General features: G+C 49.0%; 1 protein-coding gene across 1 annotated transcript in view; it reads left to right on the forward strand.

Moving 5' to 3' along the window:
- The first annotated feature begins 4,843 nt into the window (after positions 1-4,843).
- The window catches only part of vac14 (vac14 homolog (S. cerevisiae)), a 300,909-nt gene continuing 288,624 nt past the window's right edge, over positions 4,844-17,128 (forward strand). Inside the window, exons 1-2 of the mRNA XM_052028507.1 lie at positions 4,844-4,907; positions 6,262-6,409. Coding sequence (XP_051884467.1) covers positions 6,306-6,409 — 104 coding nt within the window. The 5' untranslated portion in view covers positions 4,844-4,907; positions 6,262-6,305. The remainder of the gene's footprint in view (positions 4,908-6,261; positions 6,410-17,128) is intronic.

Here is a 17,128-nt window from a genome sequence, read left to right on the forward strand (position 1 = left end):
AACCAGATCCAGCCTTTCCTCCTTCTTAATTGGACCAGAAATACATTGCTTTAGAAAATTATCCCAGACACATTTTAAAATGTGTTTAGTTTGTTTGACCTTGCACTTTATTGTCTACCTACGATGCACTTCCCTGTAGCTGTGACACTTTACTCTGTATTCTGTTATCGTTTTTACCCTGTACTGCCTCAGTGCGCTGTGTAATGAATTGATCTATATGAACGGTATGCAAGACAAGTTTTTCACTGTACCTCAGTACAAGTGACAATAATAAACCGGTACCAATACCAAAAACTTTTCACCCTCTCTGCTTTTAACATGATTGCAATGCCAGTTTACACCAGGAGAATTAAAGTTCTCAATTATAACTTCCTTATAGTTTTTTTGAACTTTGTAATTTCAGTGCATATTTGTTCCTCCACATCATTCCCACTATAGGTTACCCATGGAATATACCCAGCGGTGCAATTTTATCTCCACTGTTTTTTAGCTCAAACCAAACAGATTCTGTCTTTGACTCTCTGCACCATCATCTTTCTCCGGCACTACTGTGTTCTCCTTAATCAGCATGCTATCCCTACTCCTTCCTTTTCTTCCCTCTCCTGGAAAACTTTGTATTCAGGATCATGCCCCCTTTTTCAGTCAGGTGCAGCCCTGATGCAGGGTTTCCACCCAGAATATCGACAATTCCTTTCCTCCCACAGATGCTGCCCGACCCGCTGAGTTCCTCCAGCAGATTGCTTGTTGCTCCAGATTCCAGTGACTGCAGTTTTTTGTGCCTCCAGGCCCGTTTCTGCACTGTACAGCTCTGGATTCTACCTAATAGTATCGAGAATTGCCCAGATATGTCTTGTTGACAAAACACAAGCCAAATCCGGTCTGCCTAATCACCTCCCAATCAGTATCCTCTCAATCAAGAGAAAAATAATACATGGCATTCACTCGCTGATGAACTATTGTTTGGGAAGTCGAGCACCTTACAGCATAATTTTCGGTCAATTTTGATTCACTGTGAGTAAAGCATTTTTTTGCTGAAGATATCTGACTCCTGGCCAATAATTTGAGAAACTGAGAACTTGACAGAAGTGCTGGTGGGGTCAAAGATCAGTCATGATCTTATTATGTTTGGCACAGCTTTGTGGGCCGAAGGGCCTGAATTGTGCTGTAGGTTTTATATGTTTCTATTAAATATCAGAGCAACCATGAGGGGCTGAATGGTCTACTCCTGCAACTGTTTATCTTCCTATGGGAGATAACCATTCCTCTGGTTGCCTGCTGACTTCAGTTTTACTTGGGCTGATTGACGCCGCACTTGACCAAATGCTGTCTTGATGTCAAGGGCAGTCGCTCTCACATTACCTCTGGAATTCAGCTGTTTCGTCCATTTTTGGACCCGGGCTGCGATTTGGCCTGGAGCCAAGTGGTCGATAGAAAACCCGCACTGGGCAACGGCGACCAGTTCATCAGCGAGTGAATTACACCTCCCATCATTTTGCTCTTGATGGAGAGCAGACTGATTGGGAGGTGATTCGCCAGACTAGATTGGGCCTGCTTTTTGTGAACAAGACATACCTGGGCATTTTTCCACATTGTTGGGTAGAATCCAGTGTTGTAATTGTTCTGGTATAGTCCAACAGCTTGGGTGCAGCAATGACCTGGCCATATTACTGAAGTCCTCCACTCCAGAACTAGCAGACAATGTGGAAAATTGACTAGCTACGTCCTGTTCACACAAGGGGACAGTGATTGGTGGAGATCACACAAACATACGTATAAATCAGAAGCAGGAGTAGGTCACTCAATCCCTTGAGCTTGCCTCCATCATCCTCTGAACTGACTGTAATCTCAACTCTGCATTCCTGCCTACCCGGCTCACCTTTCACCCACTTTGCTTATCCAGAATCTATCTGCCTCTCCCTTAAAATATTCAAAGACTCTACTTTCACTGCCCATCAAGGAAGAGGATTAAATTTTCAAAGGATTGCGACCCTCCAAGAGTTAAAAAGAACTTTGCCTCAACCTGCACAACCCTAATCAGTACCTCAGTATAGCAACGCTATGACCACTTTGCAGTACAATGGACTTTGTTTCTTTTTGTTCCAATTGTGGTCTTTTTTGCAAAGAAAATGTGTATACTTTATGTTTAATTTTTTTCTTGAGAAGGTTGCGTGTCTGATGCGATGTGCCGGTGATGCTGCTGCAAGGTTTTCTTTGCACCTGTGCATACGTGTACTTGTGCATGTGGTAATAAACTCAACTTTGACTTTCTTTCGACAAATGAGCAACCCTTGTTCACAAATAAGGTCCCATCATCCCAGCACATCACTGCAGGAGTTCCTTAGGGCAGTGCCCTAGCCTTAACCAGCTTCAGCTGTGTCAAGTGACCTTCTTTCCATCGTGAGGTTAGAAGTGGGGCTGTTCGCCGATGGCTGCGCAAAATTTAATTCCATTTGCAGCTTCTCAGGAAGGAGTACTGTGCTCAGTTCTGGTCGCCTCACTGCAGGAAGGATGTGAAGCCATAGAGAGGGTGTAGAGGAGATTTACAAGGATGTTGCCTGGATTGGGGAGCATGCCTTCTAAGAACAAGTTGAGTGAACTCGGCCTTTTCTCCTTGGAGCGACGGAGGATGAGGTGTATAAGATGATGAAGAGGCATTGATCGGGTGGATAGTCAGAGGCTTTTCCCCAGGGCTGAAATGGTGACCACAAGAGGACGCAGGTTTCAGGTGCTGGGGAGTAGGTACGGAGGAGATGTCAGGAGTAAGTTTTTTATTCAGAGTGGTGAGTGCGTGGAATGGGCTGCCGGCAACGGTGGTGGAGGCTGATACGATAGGGTTTTTTAAGAGACTTTTGGATAGGTACATGGAGCTTGGAAAAATAGAGGGCTATGGGTAAGCTTAGTAATTTTTAAGGTAGGGACATGTTCGGCACAGCTCTGTGGGGCCAAAGGGTCTGAATTGTGCGGTAGGTTTTCTATATTTCCATGTTCTATGTTCTATGTCTGCAAGCAGCAAGACCCCAACAACAATTCAGGCAAGGGCTGATAAGTGGCAAGTAACATGTTAAGCAATGATCATCTCCAAGATAGAGGGTTTGACGAATGGCCCCTGATAATTCAAAGGCATCAGCTCCAATGAGGTTCTCACCATCAACGTCCTGTAGATGAGAAACTTGGCTTTGTGTGCAGATCGAAAGTTGGGTATTCTGTGAGTCACAGTCTGACCATAAACCTTCCCGGCATCGACATGGTACAAATCAGCCTGGCACTGTCCAGGAAAAAAGCCACCGCAAACTTTCCAGTGCACAGGTGCACTGTGACTGCGGTGGGCACCCTCTACAAAATGCACTGCAGTTGCTCAGCCAGATGACTTCAACAGCAGCTGCCAAGCCGGCCACCTCCCCACTAAGAAGGACAACAGGTGCACAGGAACACTGCTGCCCGCAGATTCCTTTCCAAGTCGTGCACCCTTGACATGGAAATGTATCACCGTTCCCTCATTGTCATTGGGTCCAAATCCTGGAACCAACAGCACTGTGGGCGCGCCTTCGCCTGAAGGACAGCAGCGGTTCAAGATGGTGGATTACCCTCACCTCCTCGAGTGCAATAAGGGATGGGCAATAAATGCTGGTCTTGTCAGGAACCCTGTCGGAAAAATTCCTCGTGGGCTTCCTCCACTGCCCGTTCTCCATTCCAGCATCCCTTGGAGCCCCGCCTTCCACCTCTCCTGCCCCTACCTACCCCGCCACTGCCCCCGCTCGCCCCCACCTCATTTTCTCCTCCCTCCTCTTCTCCCCCTCCTCACCCCCTCCACCCTCCTGCACCCCTCCCCCTCTCCTCACTCCCATCCTCCCCCTACCCCACACTCCCCTCCCCATCTCCACCTCCCCCACCCTCTGCACCCTCACCTCCCTCCCCCACGCACACCCTCCCTCCTCCCCTCCCTCTCTCCCCCACCCACACCGTCCCTCCCTCTCCCCACCCCCTCCCCCACCTTCTCCACCCTCACCTCCCTCCCCTCACACCCTCCCTCTCTCTCCCCTCACCCTTCTCTCCCCCCTCGCCCCCACCCCCTCCCTCCCTCCCTCCCCTCCTCCTCCTCCTCCTCCCCCCCTCCCTCCCCTCCTCCCCCCTCCCTCCTCCCCCTCCCTCCCCTCCTCCCTCCTCCTCCTCCTCCCCCTCCCCCTCCCTCCCCTCCTCCTCCTCCTCCTCCCCTCCCTCCCCTCCTCCCCCCCTCCCTCCCCTCCTCCTCCCGCTCCCCCCGCCCTCCCCTCCTCCTCCCGCTCCCCCCGCCCTCTCCTCCTCCTCCCCCTCCCCCCTCCCTCCCTCTCCTCCTCCCGCTCCCCCCTCCCTCCTCCTCCCCTCCCCCTCCCCCCTCCCTCCCCCTCCTCCTCCCCCCTCCCCCCTCCCTCCCCCCTCCTCCTCCCCCTCCCCCCTCCCTCCCCTCCTCCTCCCCTCCCCCCTCCCCCCTCCCTCCCCCTCCCCCTCCCCCCTCCCCCTCCCCCTCCCTCCCTCCCCTCCCCCTCCCTCCCCTCCCTCCCCTCCTCCTCCTCCTCCTCCCCCCCTCCCTCCCCTCCTCCCCCCCTCCCTCCCCTCCTCCCCCCCCTCCCTCCCCTCCTCCTCCCCCTCCCCCCTCCCTCCCCTCCTCCTCCTCCTCCCCCCCTCCCTCCCCTATCCATCTCCTCTCCCCACCCTCCCCTCATCCCCCCTCATCCCCCCTCCCCTGGTCCCGCCCCCCCCGTCTGCCCCGCCCCCCCCCCCCCGTCTGCCCCGCCCGTCAGGTGATCGGCGATGGATTGAGGCGACCTTCCGGATCGCTGCTGCCGGCTCCGCTGCTCTGGGCTGTCCGAGTCATGTGATCAGAGCAACATGGCGGCCTCGGAGTGACCGGGGGGAGCGGCGGCGGGAGGGTAAGAGGGACCCGGGACCGGCCCCCCCACCAGCCTCCGGCCCCCCACCTCACCCCCCGGCCCGGTCCGGCCCGCTGTCCTCCTAACAGCCCGTCCCCGAGACACCAGTCCCGCCACTGACAGCCCCACCCCTCCCCCCTCCTCCCTCCACTCCCCCCTCCCCCCTCCCCCCTCCCCCCTCCTCCCTCCCCCCTCCCCCCTCCTCCCTCCCCCCTCCCCCCTCCCCCCTCCTCCCTCCCCTCCCCCCTTCCCCCTCCCCTCCCCCCTCCTCCCTCCCCTCCCCCTTCCCCCTCCCCCTTCCCCCTCCCCTCCCCCTTCCCCCTCCCCTCCCCTTCCCCCTCCCCCCACTCCTCCCCCTGTCCCCTCCCCCCCACCTCCCCCTCCCCCCTCCCCTCCCCTCCACACCTCCCCCCTCCCCTCCACACCTCACCCTCCCCTCCACACCTCCCCCTCCCCTCCACACCTCCCCCCCCTCCCGTCCCCCACCTCCCCCCCCTCCCCCCCCCTCCCGTCCCCCCCCTCCCCCCCCTCCCCCCCCTCCCCGTCCCCCCCCTCCCCCCCCTCCCCCCCCTCCCCGTCCCCCCCGTCCCCCCCCTCCCCGTCCCCCCCGTCCCCCCCCTCCCCCCCGTCCCCCCCCCTCCCCCCCCTCCCCGTCCCCCCCGTCCCCCCCCCCGTCCCCCCCCCGTCCCCCACCTCCCCGTCCCCCACCTCGTCCCCCACCTCCCCCCCTCCCCCACCTCCCCCCCTCCCCCCCCCTCCCCCCCTCTCCCCCCCCCTCCCCCCCTCTCCCCCCCCTCCCCCCCTCTCCCCCCCCTCCCCCCCTCTCCCCCCCCCTCCCCCCCCCTCCCCCCCTCTCCCCCCCCTCCCCCCCTCTCCCCCCCTCTCCCCCCCTCTCCCCCCCTCCCCCCCTCTCCCCCCCTCTCCCCCCCTCTCCCCCCTCTCCCCCCCTCTCCCCCCCTCTCCCCCCTCTCCCCCCCTCTCCCCCCCTCTCCCCCCCTTCCCCCCTCCTGTCCCCCACCTCCCCCCCCCTCCTGTCCCCCACCTCCCCCCCCCAATGGTGCCCAGGTTTCTCCCGACTTTCTCCCATTCTCCCAGTAGCAGACTTCTGCCCTGCCCATTTCCCTCCCTCTCCGTTCTGCCTGCCCGCTTCCCACCTGACCTCCCCTAGACCTATCTAATAACTTTCTTTCATTTCCCACACTTTTTCATGCTAATTCCACCACCTAGTTTGGTTTCTCTTTCTCTCTAATACATCCTTTTTGTTTGTGGTGTCCTGCCTCCTCTTCCTGCCCATGCTTTGTTCCAATCAAAGATAGACATATTTCTCTTGCATTAATTTATTTTCTCTCTGCAGCTTGTGTGTAACCAGATTGGGGGTCCAGTTTTCCGAGCAACAAGATGAATACAGAAAAGGACTTTGCACCGCTCACCTCCAACATTGTGCGAGCTCTCAATGACAAGCTGTATGAGAAGAGGAAGGTTGCTGCCCTGGAAATTGAGAAGTAAGAATGAACAGGCCTTTCACAATTGTATAGACTGTTCTAATGCAAATACCTACGTTGAAAATGGTGAAGTAGCATGTAGAATTCTGGTGCTTACTTTGAGGCTGAAAGTAGTGTCTTGTACTTCTCGGCAGAAAGAATCTAACTTTCCACTGAGGGAATGTAGAGGTGGTATACAGAAGATGTTTTTTAAATGTTCTTTTGAAGAAAGTAATCCCAGATTTTCCAGTCTATCCATATAACGAAAGTTATATGGCAGAGGTGGAGGGAAACAAGGAATTTTGGCATTGGAATTTGGTTATTATTGTCAAGTATACCCGGTTGTAGTGAAAAGCTTTTGTTTGCGTGCCAGCCAGACAGACCATACATAAGTACACTGAGGTAGTGAAAAAGAAAACAGAATGCAGAATATAGTGTTACAGCTACAGAGAAAGTGCAGTGCAGGTAGACAGTAAGGTGCAACGGCCACAACAAGGTTGATTGGGAGATCAGTAGTTCATCTTTTAGCGTATGAGAGGTCTGTTCAAGAGTCTGATAACAGTGGGATAGAAGCTGTCTTTGAGCCTGGTGGTGCGTGCTTTCAGGCTTTTGTATCTTCTGCCCGATGGGAGAGGGGTGAAGAGAGAATGACCTGGGTGGGAGGCATCGTTGATTATGTTGGCTGCTTTCCCAAGGCAGTGGGAAGTGTGGACAGAGTCGATGGAGGGGAGGCTGGTTTGCTTGAAAGAATGGGCTGCATTCACAACTCTCTGCAGCTTGCGGTCCTGGGCAGAGCAGTTGCCAAATCAAGCTGTGATGCATCCGGATAGGATGCTTTCTTTTGTGCATCTGTAAAACATTGGTTAGAGTAATCGGGGGCATGCAGAATTTCCTTCGCCTTCTGAGGAAGTAGAGGCGCTGGTGTGCTTTCTTGGCTGTAGTGTCCACGTGGCTGGACAAATTATTGGTGATATTTCAACCAAGGGCATGAACTCCACCCCCTTTCCTGAAGTCAGTGACCAGCTCCTTCATTTTGCTGACATTGAGGACAGGGTTATCGTCTTGACACAATGTCACTAGGCTCTCCATCTCTTTCCTGTACTTCGTCTCGACGTTGTTTGAGATCCAGTCCACTGCGGTGGCGTCATCTGCAAACTCGTAGATGGAGTTGGAGCAGAATTTGGCCACATGGTCGTGAGTGTATATGGAGTATAGCAAGGAGCTGAGGACGCTGGTGTTGAGGTTAATCACGGAGGAGGGATCGTTGCCTATCTTTGCTGATTGTGGTTTGTTGGTCAGGAAGCCAAGGATCCAGTTGCAGAGGTGGGTGCAGAGTGTTCAGGCTAGGAATTTGGAAGTGAGCTTGTTTGGAATTATGGTTTTGAAGGTGGAGTTTAGGCAATAATAGGAGTCTGACTTCGGTGTCTTTGTTACCTAGATGCTCTAGAGCTGAGTGTAGGGCCAGGGAGACGGTGTCCGCTGTGGACCTGTTTCGGCAGTAGGCGAATTGCAGTGGGTCGAGGTTGTCTGGGAGGCTGGAGTTAATGCATGCGGTGACCAGTCTCTCCGAGCGCTTCATGATGGCGGATGTCAGAGCCACTGGTCGGTAGTCATTAAGCATCGAATGACAGTGGAAATCTTGGAAGTAATTGATATCACAGAAGAAAAGCACTAGGAAAATTGTGGACAGATTTCATCACCCGTAGGTAGGGAGACACTCTTGAGAGATCACAGGTCAGTACGTGGTTTCTAGATATGTTCCCTTGCTGCTAGAACAAGGCCACTTTTTGCTGAGACCGCGTGATAGCTGGTGTCCAACGGCCATCTGACCTGACAAGAAGTCTTGCCCTCCTCCCTGTGAAGCTTTGGACCAGGAATGCCACAATCCGCACAGATAGTTCCAACAGTGGCAGACCTGGACATCGCTGCACTACCCTGGCCTGGAAGCCTGGCTACTTTGGCTTTGTCACCCTGAATGAGACGCCACGGGCAGGATATGGCCAACCCAAAGAATGAGATGCATGTCAACCCGAAGAGGAAAGCTGTCTTCGTGAGTTGGGATTTTCAAGGAAGAGCTAGTTTGGTGTCTCAGCGACAGTCCCTGTTGGGTAAGTGAGTTCTTGTGACCCTCCGTCTCAGTCTTTAGTGTGGCACTGGCTCCCCGGCAGTCCCCGGGCCGGACCCTTGGGGCTCCCTGGCAGTCCCCGGGCCAGACCCTCGGCTCTGGAAGCAACAGATGAGACAAAGAAGGACTTCTGCTTTGGCCCGTGAACCAGAGGGAGATAAACTGATCCACGAGCGACTTCGATGCCAGGGTCGGAAAATTCGCAATCCACTGAACAGGACTGATGGGTAAAGACAGAGTAGGGAAAGCTGCCTCCAATGCTGAGAAAATGCTTGGAACAAGATCTTGTCATAACCAGCACCCTGCTTTGTCAGACAACACTACTGGTCCAAGCAGCGGTGGTTGTTAAATTGTGTTATCATCAGAGCGAGAGATTGCAAAGGTGTCCACGTCACCTGCATCATGACTGCAAGACTGACTGGTGCTTAATCCACTATGTTACCTCCATAACTCTAGTCATAGGACAACAGAAATGCTACCGCAAGAGAGTCAATGTTGATAGTCTCAAGGACCTTGCAAACAGAGTCATCGAGGCATACAACATGTAAGCAGGCCCTTTGACCCAATGAGTCTGTGCCAACCGTCATGAGATCTCCTCAACAGTAATTCTGTCCTTGAATTAAGAGTCCTTCTCTGCATCCCCAGCACACCGTCTGGTGCAGTCTCACCACCATCTCGTACTGATGAGAAGGCTTTATGTCAAATGAAAACCAGCAAGGCCTCATGTGGTATCCCTGCAGAAGTTCTAAAATTTGGTAGAGAGGAACTACAGTCGCATTCATATCTTCACGAAGTCTGGGAAGAGAATATGACCGTGAATCTCTTTAAGTGTGAAAGAAATCCGACTGTGGTAACTACAGAAAAGTTTCTCAGTTTTCTGTTGTGGGGTAAGTCACCAATGGCCTCTGAGTTGCTCCCTCAATCACAGTGTGGATTTCATTCACCTGGAGCTGCAATGGATATGATCTTCACTGTGTTTCAACTCCAAGAGTAATGTAGGAAGCACCACGAACCGCTTGCGAATGGAGAAGAAACGCTTGGGGCCGCACAGTGGTGCAGCTGGTGGTGGTGCTGCTGCCTCCACTCCGTGGACCTGGATTCCATCCTGACCTTGGGTGCTATCTCGGACCACGAGGGTTTCCTCTGGGTATTCTGGCTCCCTCCTACATCCCAAAGACTTGATGGTAGGTTAATTGGCCACTGTAAGTTGTCCTTGGTGTAGGTCGATGGTGGGAGAGTTGGGGAGGTTTGGTGGGCATGTGAGAGAGAATGGTTGCAGGAAAATGAGTGGGAGAATGGGACCGGTGGTAATGTTCTGAGAGCTGGCATAAACTCGATGGGCTGAATGGCCTCCTATGTCATGAAGGAATATGAGAAAATATGCGTGCCTTCGAGGCACGCAGAAGCCCAGTGTAAACGATGGAATAAACGCACCATCTCCTCAACTACCCATTCAGCAACTCCTGCTTCACCTGTGACAGAATCTGCAGCCCCACATTGGCCTCGTCAGAACTGAAATGAAAGCCTTCTAGTTCCCTCCTAGTTTAGTATCATAAGTAAATCTGGATATGTTAGTGTCTTTTCATCCAAGTCATTATAAAGTGTTAAAAGCCAAGATACCACTCCAGTACCCAACAAGTAACAGTGTGGTTTGAAAAGCAAACAGTTTGTAGCCATTCTGCTTTCTGATCAATTCTCCATTGACACCCGACCTTGTGAACCCTTTCATTAATGCAAGAAGTGCCTCAGGAAAGCAGCCCACATAATCAAAGACCCCTCCCACCCCGGACATTCTCTCTTTTCCCCCCTCCCACTGGGCAGAAGATACAAAAGCCTGAGAGCACATACCACCAGGTTCAAGGACTGCTTCTCTCTCGCTGTTCGAAGACTACTGAACAGACTTCTTATGCGATAAGATGGACCCTTGACCTCACAATCTACCTTGTCGTGGTTTTGCACCTTATTGTCTGCCTGCACTGTACTTTCTCTGTAACTGTAACACTATATTCTGCGATGATGCTGGAGGAACTCAGCAGGCCAGGCAGCGTTCGTGGAGAAAAGCTGCCTGGCCTGCTGAGTTCCTCCGGCATCATCGTGTTTTTCCATCTAGATTCCAGCATCTGCAGTCCTTTGTTTCCCTACACTATATTCTGTATTCTGTTATTGCTTTTCCGTTGTACTACCTTGATGTCCTGCTGTGATGAAATGATCTGTATGGATGGCACGCAAAACAAAGTTTTTCACTGTACCTCGGCACATGTGACAATAATAAACCAATTACCAAGTGTGTGGTATCAAATAACTTCAGAAAAATCCAAAAATTTGATATTAACTGGTTCCCCCTTAACTTCCTTGGTATTGAGACAGTCTCAGAGGACGGCATCTGGAAAAGTTAATGGGACTAAAACTGGATCTCTTTCTTAAATCTGATATCCTGTATCTGAGGTGGCCATAGAGATTGCAGATGCTTCAATGATGAGTTTCCAAATTTCCCTTGATTCTGAAACAGCGTCTGCAAGTTGGAATATGGCAAATGCAAAGCCGTGATTTACGAGGAAAAAACGGAGGTCGAAAGACCAGTTAGCCTGGCATCTGTTGATAGTAAAATGCTGCAGTTAAAGGACTTGGTAGCAGGCTCCACGGAAAGTCATTTGGTTGGGGAGAATCTGCACAGTTCAATGAATGGGAAATTTTGTTTGGCTAATCTGAGATTTCTTAAAGATGTAAATCCCAAGGTAGATAAGGGGGATCACATTATTAATGACTTGGTTTGCTGTTGACGACTAAACTGGGAGGGGAAGAGGATGCTACTTGCCTGTGGTGATGCTGCTGCAAGTAAGTTTTTCATTCTGCCTCTGCATACGTGTACTTGTGCATATGGCAATAAACTCGACTTTGACTTTGAAGAGGGATATTGACAAATTTGCGGAGCAGGCGAGATGAAGTACAAGGCAAGGTTGTTTACTTTGCCCGAAAGAACAAAAAAAACAGAATTAAACAGCAAGCGACTAGTAAATGTGGGTGAAAACGGCAATCCTGGTGTGCTGGTTCACAGAACACAGTAAAGATGCAGGTATAGCCAGGAATTAGCATGGCAGATGGTAGTTTGGCCTTTGCAAGGAGGCCAAGTTACTAAAGTAAGGAAGTCTTGCCAAGATCATCAAAGTTTTTGATGAGACCTCATTTGAAGTAGTCTTGCAGTTCTGGTCCCCTTAGCTAAAGAAGGGTATTTGCATTTTGGAGTAATGGCGGTGTATGATTGGTTTCTAGTGTGAGGAGTTGTCCTATGAAGAGAGATTAAGATTAATTCCTATACTCACTGGAGGTGACCTCATTGAGATGTATTGGCATGGACACGGTGGGCTGCGTGTGCTGTTAATGTCTATGATTCTGAAAGGGATTGACGGGGTAAAAGTTGAGAGACTTTTCTCAGATCTGAAAACCTCTAACCTTGGGGCAGGCACGGTAGTGTAGCGGTTAGCGTAACACTATTACAGCGCCAGCGACCCGGGTTCAATTCCAGCCGCTGGCTGTAAGGAGTTTGTACGTTCTCGTGTCTGCGTGGGTTTCCTCCGGGTGCTCCGGTTTCCTCCCACATTCCAAAGACGTACGGGTTAGGAAGTTGTGGGCGTACTATGTTGGCGCCGGAAGTGTGGCGACACTTGCGGGCTGTCCCCAGAACACTACGCAAAAGGTGCATTTCACTGTGTGTTTCCATGTACATGCGAAGAATAAAGATATCTATCGTATCTTATATTGGTTGTTTGGATGGAGACGGGGAGAAGTTCTTTTTAACATTGTTGGTTATAAATCTTTGTCTAGCTCTAAGACCTGTGAATACTCAGTTGTTGAGTGAATTCAAGGCTGTGAGCAATAGATTTTTGGGTTAAGAGGGAATTGGATGAGGTGTGGGTCAGGTGAGAAAGTCAAGGAGAATAATGTGACCAACAGTGGGCCAGAGCTAAGCTCTGACCTTCCATCTGGGCGAGATGGGAAATTGGCTAAACATGAAACTTTCTGCATCCCCATCTGTTGGGTTTGCTGCTGGCAATCTCTAGTTTTCTATAGCTGGGTGTTTACAGCCAGTTAAAGTGATATCTGTTCAAATTATTTCTAATGCCAGAGATACAATTTTGCTGCAGGTAGTCAATATTGTTATGGTATTTGTTAGGCCATTTTATATGGTCAAAAAAAGCCCTGTGATCAGCTGTGCAGGAACCTAAAAAGTGCAAAAATATCTTCAGAAATAGTTTTGCCATAAACTTGGAAGTCCTTTGCACCATTTTGGCATGGTAACAAAACTTAATTTGCACCAAGGTAATAGAACTGCAAGCTTGTCACATGGTAGCAACCCTGAGTGTGTAGTGGTGAGTCCCGCTTTCACAGGGAGATGCATCCCATTTCCTCAGAAAACTCTCATATGAAGGGATATTCTTCTGCATTTGAAAGAATGGTGCAAGTTCATGTCTGTCTTCCCAAAAATGGTGAGGAAACTCAGTGAATTTCAAAGCGGTCGTTTGTTCAGGATACAGAGCTGGGATGGGTTGAGACATTGACACATCTCATGATGTTTCACCGATATTTACTGTATTGCTTTGATAATTGACATTTCTTTCTGATATCTTTCAATTGCCATTGTAATTTTTGTTTTGAATCAGATTTATCACTGACTTTGACGTGAAATTTGTTGTTTTGTGGCAGCAGTACAGTGCAAAGACATAAAATCACTATAAATTACAAATCGTGCAAAAATAAAGGAATAATGAGGTCATGTTCATGGGTTCATGAATGGGTTCCATAATGTGTATTAAAAGTGGTCTAACTGAAGGATGAGTCTTGAGGAAAGGGCTGTGTGGTTCATTATTTCTGTTACACTGTCATATGATCCTGATTCTTAAAGGGAGGAAACTACTGTCTTTCTCATCACTTGCCAGTTCCTTCAGAGCCTTTGGTCTCATGGTTCACTCCAGTAGTCTCAATTGGCGTAAGCTTTCTACCTGATGGCAGTACCGTTCTTTTCCAGGGGAGTTGGATATCTTGTCCAGGGAGAGTTGTTAATTGATAACACATTTTTACAAGGATAGAGTGTGAGTGCTTGAGAGGCCCTCCACTTAAACATTTCAGGTCGCAGGCCTGTTGAGAGGACTTGAACCTCCCCTATAAAATATAAATATCTTTTGAATGGCACACAACTTCCTGAATTACATTATCTTTTGAATATTTGTCTTTTACTTTTCAGGTCTCGTCATATCCATTAAGACCTGTAAGTGTAATTTGAATGACTTTTTTATTGTTTGGTCTGAATTCAGAAAAAGAATCCTGAAGGTTTGACAATGTCCATTAGATTTTGTAGTTTGAAAGTCGAACCATAGCAGCCTATAAAGTTTCAGTCTCTGCTCCACGTTTGGTACATCAATGTCTTCCAATAGGAAAGGATTCACTGTCCAAGTACTTGCTTCAAGAAAAGCGGCAGCATTCGTCAGCATTTCTTAAACCAACAGCATCCTGAATGCTGCAGAATGGACAAGGAGTTGCCTTGAGCTGTGTTTCCTTTTGGGAATTTCTGGCTTCAAAGGAACACACTAGTTTAAATAACTCAACTTCCCAGCAGAGCAGAACATTGCCCTTTATGGAAATCACAGTCCTATAAGCATTTTATTGCTTAAATAATTTTTCTTTAAGGTTAGAGCTGAAGCTTTTTTTGGTTTTAATTGTTTTTAAAAATGGAGGGGAGGGGGTGACTTGGGAAAATCTTTTTTCCCCCACTTGTAATATTCTGTGCCAACAATAAATAGGAAGCATGCAAAATTTACATTTTGCTTTTAGAATGTTGCACATGGCTTCGGTATAAAGAGAGAGTGCAGACCAATCCCCATTTAACTGAGTTGCAGTTGCTCTGGCAACAGTGGGAAAAAAACATAGGCGTGGATGGGAATTGGGCCGGAAAAGTAGAGGAGTGTGCGATTGAGTGAAATAATGTGAAAGTTTTGCTGAAGTTGTTTACTCTGGATGAAGTTGTTTGTTGCCAAAAGTTTTGTGACTGATCTCCAATGTTTAACCAAGCTCTGTAAAAGAAAAATGACCAGACGTTGTAACTTGTAACTCACCATTGGGACCAAACCCATTTGGTGCCGGGTTGCAAAGTAGGCTCATTACAATTTGCGTGCACGTTCAAATAATGCACCAGTGTGTATGACAACGTTAGTAAGCTCTGTATAACAAGCAGAGTTAAGGCCAACCTTTGCCAACATGTCCATGAAGTGCAAGGATCCTACATGTGTATTCCTCTAAAACAAGATCTGATTGCAAGGTTCTAATCACCGAGCAGTCTCACCATATAACTTGCAGAATCAGTGCTCAGCCCTGTCCCGTTAGCAGGCACGGTAGTGTAGTGGTTAGCGTAACGCTATTACAGCGCCAGTGAACAGGGTTCAATTCCGGCCACTGTCTGTAAGGAGTTTGTGCGTTCTCCCCGTGCCTGCGCGGGCTTCCTCCGGGTGCTCCTCCCACATTCCAAAGACGTACGGGTTAGGAAGTTGTGGGCATGCTATGTTGGCACCGGAAGCGTGGCGACACTTGCGGGCTGCCCCCAGAACACTCTATGCAAAAGATGCATTTCACTGTGTTTCGATGTACATGTGACGAATAAAGATATCTTAATTTATTGTCCAGTTCGAGACCAAGAGCTGATGCTTGTTGACTGTAATTTTTTAATGATCAAAATTAACTGATTTAACTGAACAGTAGCAAAGACTGAAAAAATTAAGCCCAATGCAAGAATCAGCAGCAGATATCTAGCATGTGCTGAAATCAAAGCTGCTCATGAGAACAGAAAATATTGGGAAAGCTTAGTAGGACAGGCAGCATCTGTGAAAAGAGAAACAATTGATGTTTCGGTTCTGGGGTGCATCGAAATAAAGAAACAAGTTAGTCTAGTTAGCAGAGAAAGTGGAGGAGAGCAGAGACACGAGAGACTGCAGATGCTGGAATCTGGAGCAAAAAACAAACTGCTGGGCGAACTCAGCAGGTCAAACTGCGTCTGTGGAGGCAAAGGGAGAGTCAATGTTTTGGGTGGAGACCAGGTATGGAGGAAGGTGATGTGCAGAACAAAGGGTATTTCTCTAATAGGGTGAAATAATGGGGCAGTTGAGATGAGATTAAGCTTCTTTGTGTGTGCAATGTGTTGGTAAATGTTGTTCAGACTGTATAATGTGCTGTGATCTGACTGTACCAAAAGAACTGAAAAGAGAAAAGGTTAGCAGCCAAAAATGGGAAGTAATTGAATTGAGATGCTTCAGACACGTGTGCAGGTGTGATGGCACTCTTGGGATTAGTTTTGTTGCTTGTCGACCTCCAAAGGCAACTACGTTACAGAATACTTCACTAGCTGTGAATGTTTTAGGGTGTCATGAAATGTAGTTGATGTATAAATGTTCTTAAATTCCATAACGGTCTTGTAATAGACCAGCCTACATGTGGCAATGATTATATTTAGAGTTGACCAATACATTTTACAGCCATCTCTTTGATACTGGGGGCTTTTAAGAGAGGCTTGGATGGGCACGTGAATGAGAGGAAAATGGAGAGATTTGGGCATTCTGTAGGTAGGAGGGATTTGCTATGTTGGCACAACATTGTGGGACGAAGGGCTTGTTCTGTGCTGTTCTATGTTCTACTGATTGATCTTTGTGGTGCTTTTACCTCACTCTTTCATGACGCTGTTAACGTAAAGTTGTATCGGAGCACAATTCAAGCAAGGAGAACGAGGAAAAATAAAATTTAGCAGGTGGTTGGCTTCTCGGAAGCATTAAAGACGTGCCCAACTCATTACTGCTCACTCGCGCCTATCTGCCCACTTTCAGTACGATAGAGTCATGGTGAGAGAACATTGAAGGAGATCTACCATCCCTGTTCCAGTTCTTTGAGCTGTTTAAATGGTCCCACTCCATAGTGTCTCTCCACAGCCCCAGGCTACTTCTCTTGATGTCAATATTCACCTCTCTGTGAGTGTTATTGTTGCATCTGCTTTTGCTACCCTTTGAGTGCATTTCAGATCACAACATTTAAAAAGTTTCATGTTGCATCTGATTCTTTAGCCTTTATGTGTTACCAACCCCATCTGTCACAAAGTTTTTCCCTCTATTCTGTCGAAACTATTGATGAGTTTGAACATTATTATATCCTTCAATGCTCCAGATAAACTGGAGTTTTTAATCATCGATCTATCCCACAACAACTTGTATTTACTCAGAGTCTTTGGTAGAGCAAAACCTCCCAAGCAAAATGCGCGACCGTCTATCAGGGCAGATAAAATGTGGGTGTTCAGGAACAAATTAAAGAAGTAGTTTAGGGAGGGAGTTCCAGACTTGGGGGCTTTGGAGTGTGAAAGCACATTTAAATTTGGGGATTAAGAGACCAGTAGTGGAGGGGTGTGGTAATTGCAATAAAAAAAAGTCTGCTGATGCTGGAAATTTGAAGCAAAATTGGTATTGGTTTATTTTTGTCACTTGTACTGAGGTACAGTGAAAAACTTGTCTTGCATACTGTTCATGTAGATCAATTCATTACACAGTGCCTTGAGGGTAGTACAGGGTAAAACAATACAGAATGAAGAA

This window comes from Pristis pectinata, chromosome 13 (assembly GCF_009764475.1).
Source record: "Pristis pectinata isolate sPriPec2 chromosome 13, sPriPec2.1.pri, whole genome shotgun sequence".
Taxonomy (NCBI): Eukaryota; Metazoa; Chordata; class Chondrichthyes; order Rhinopristiformes; family Pristidae; genus Pristis; species Pristis pectinata.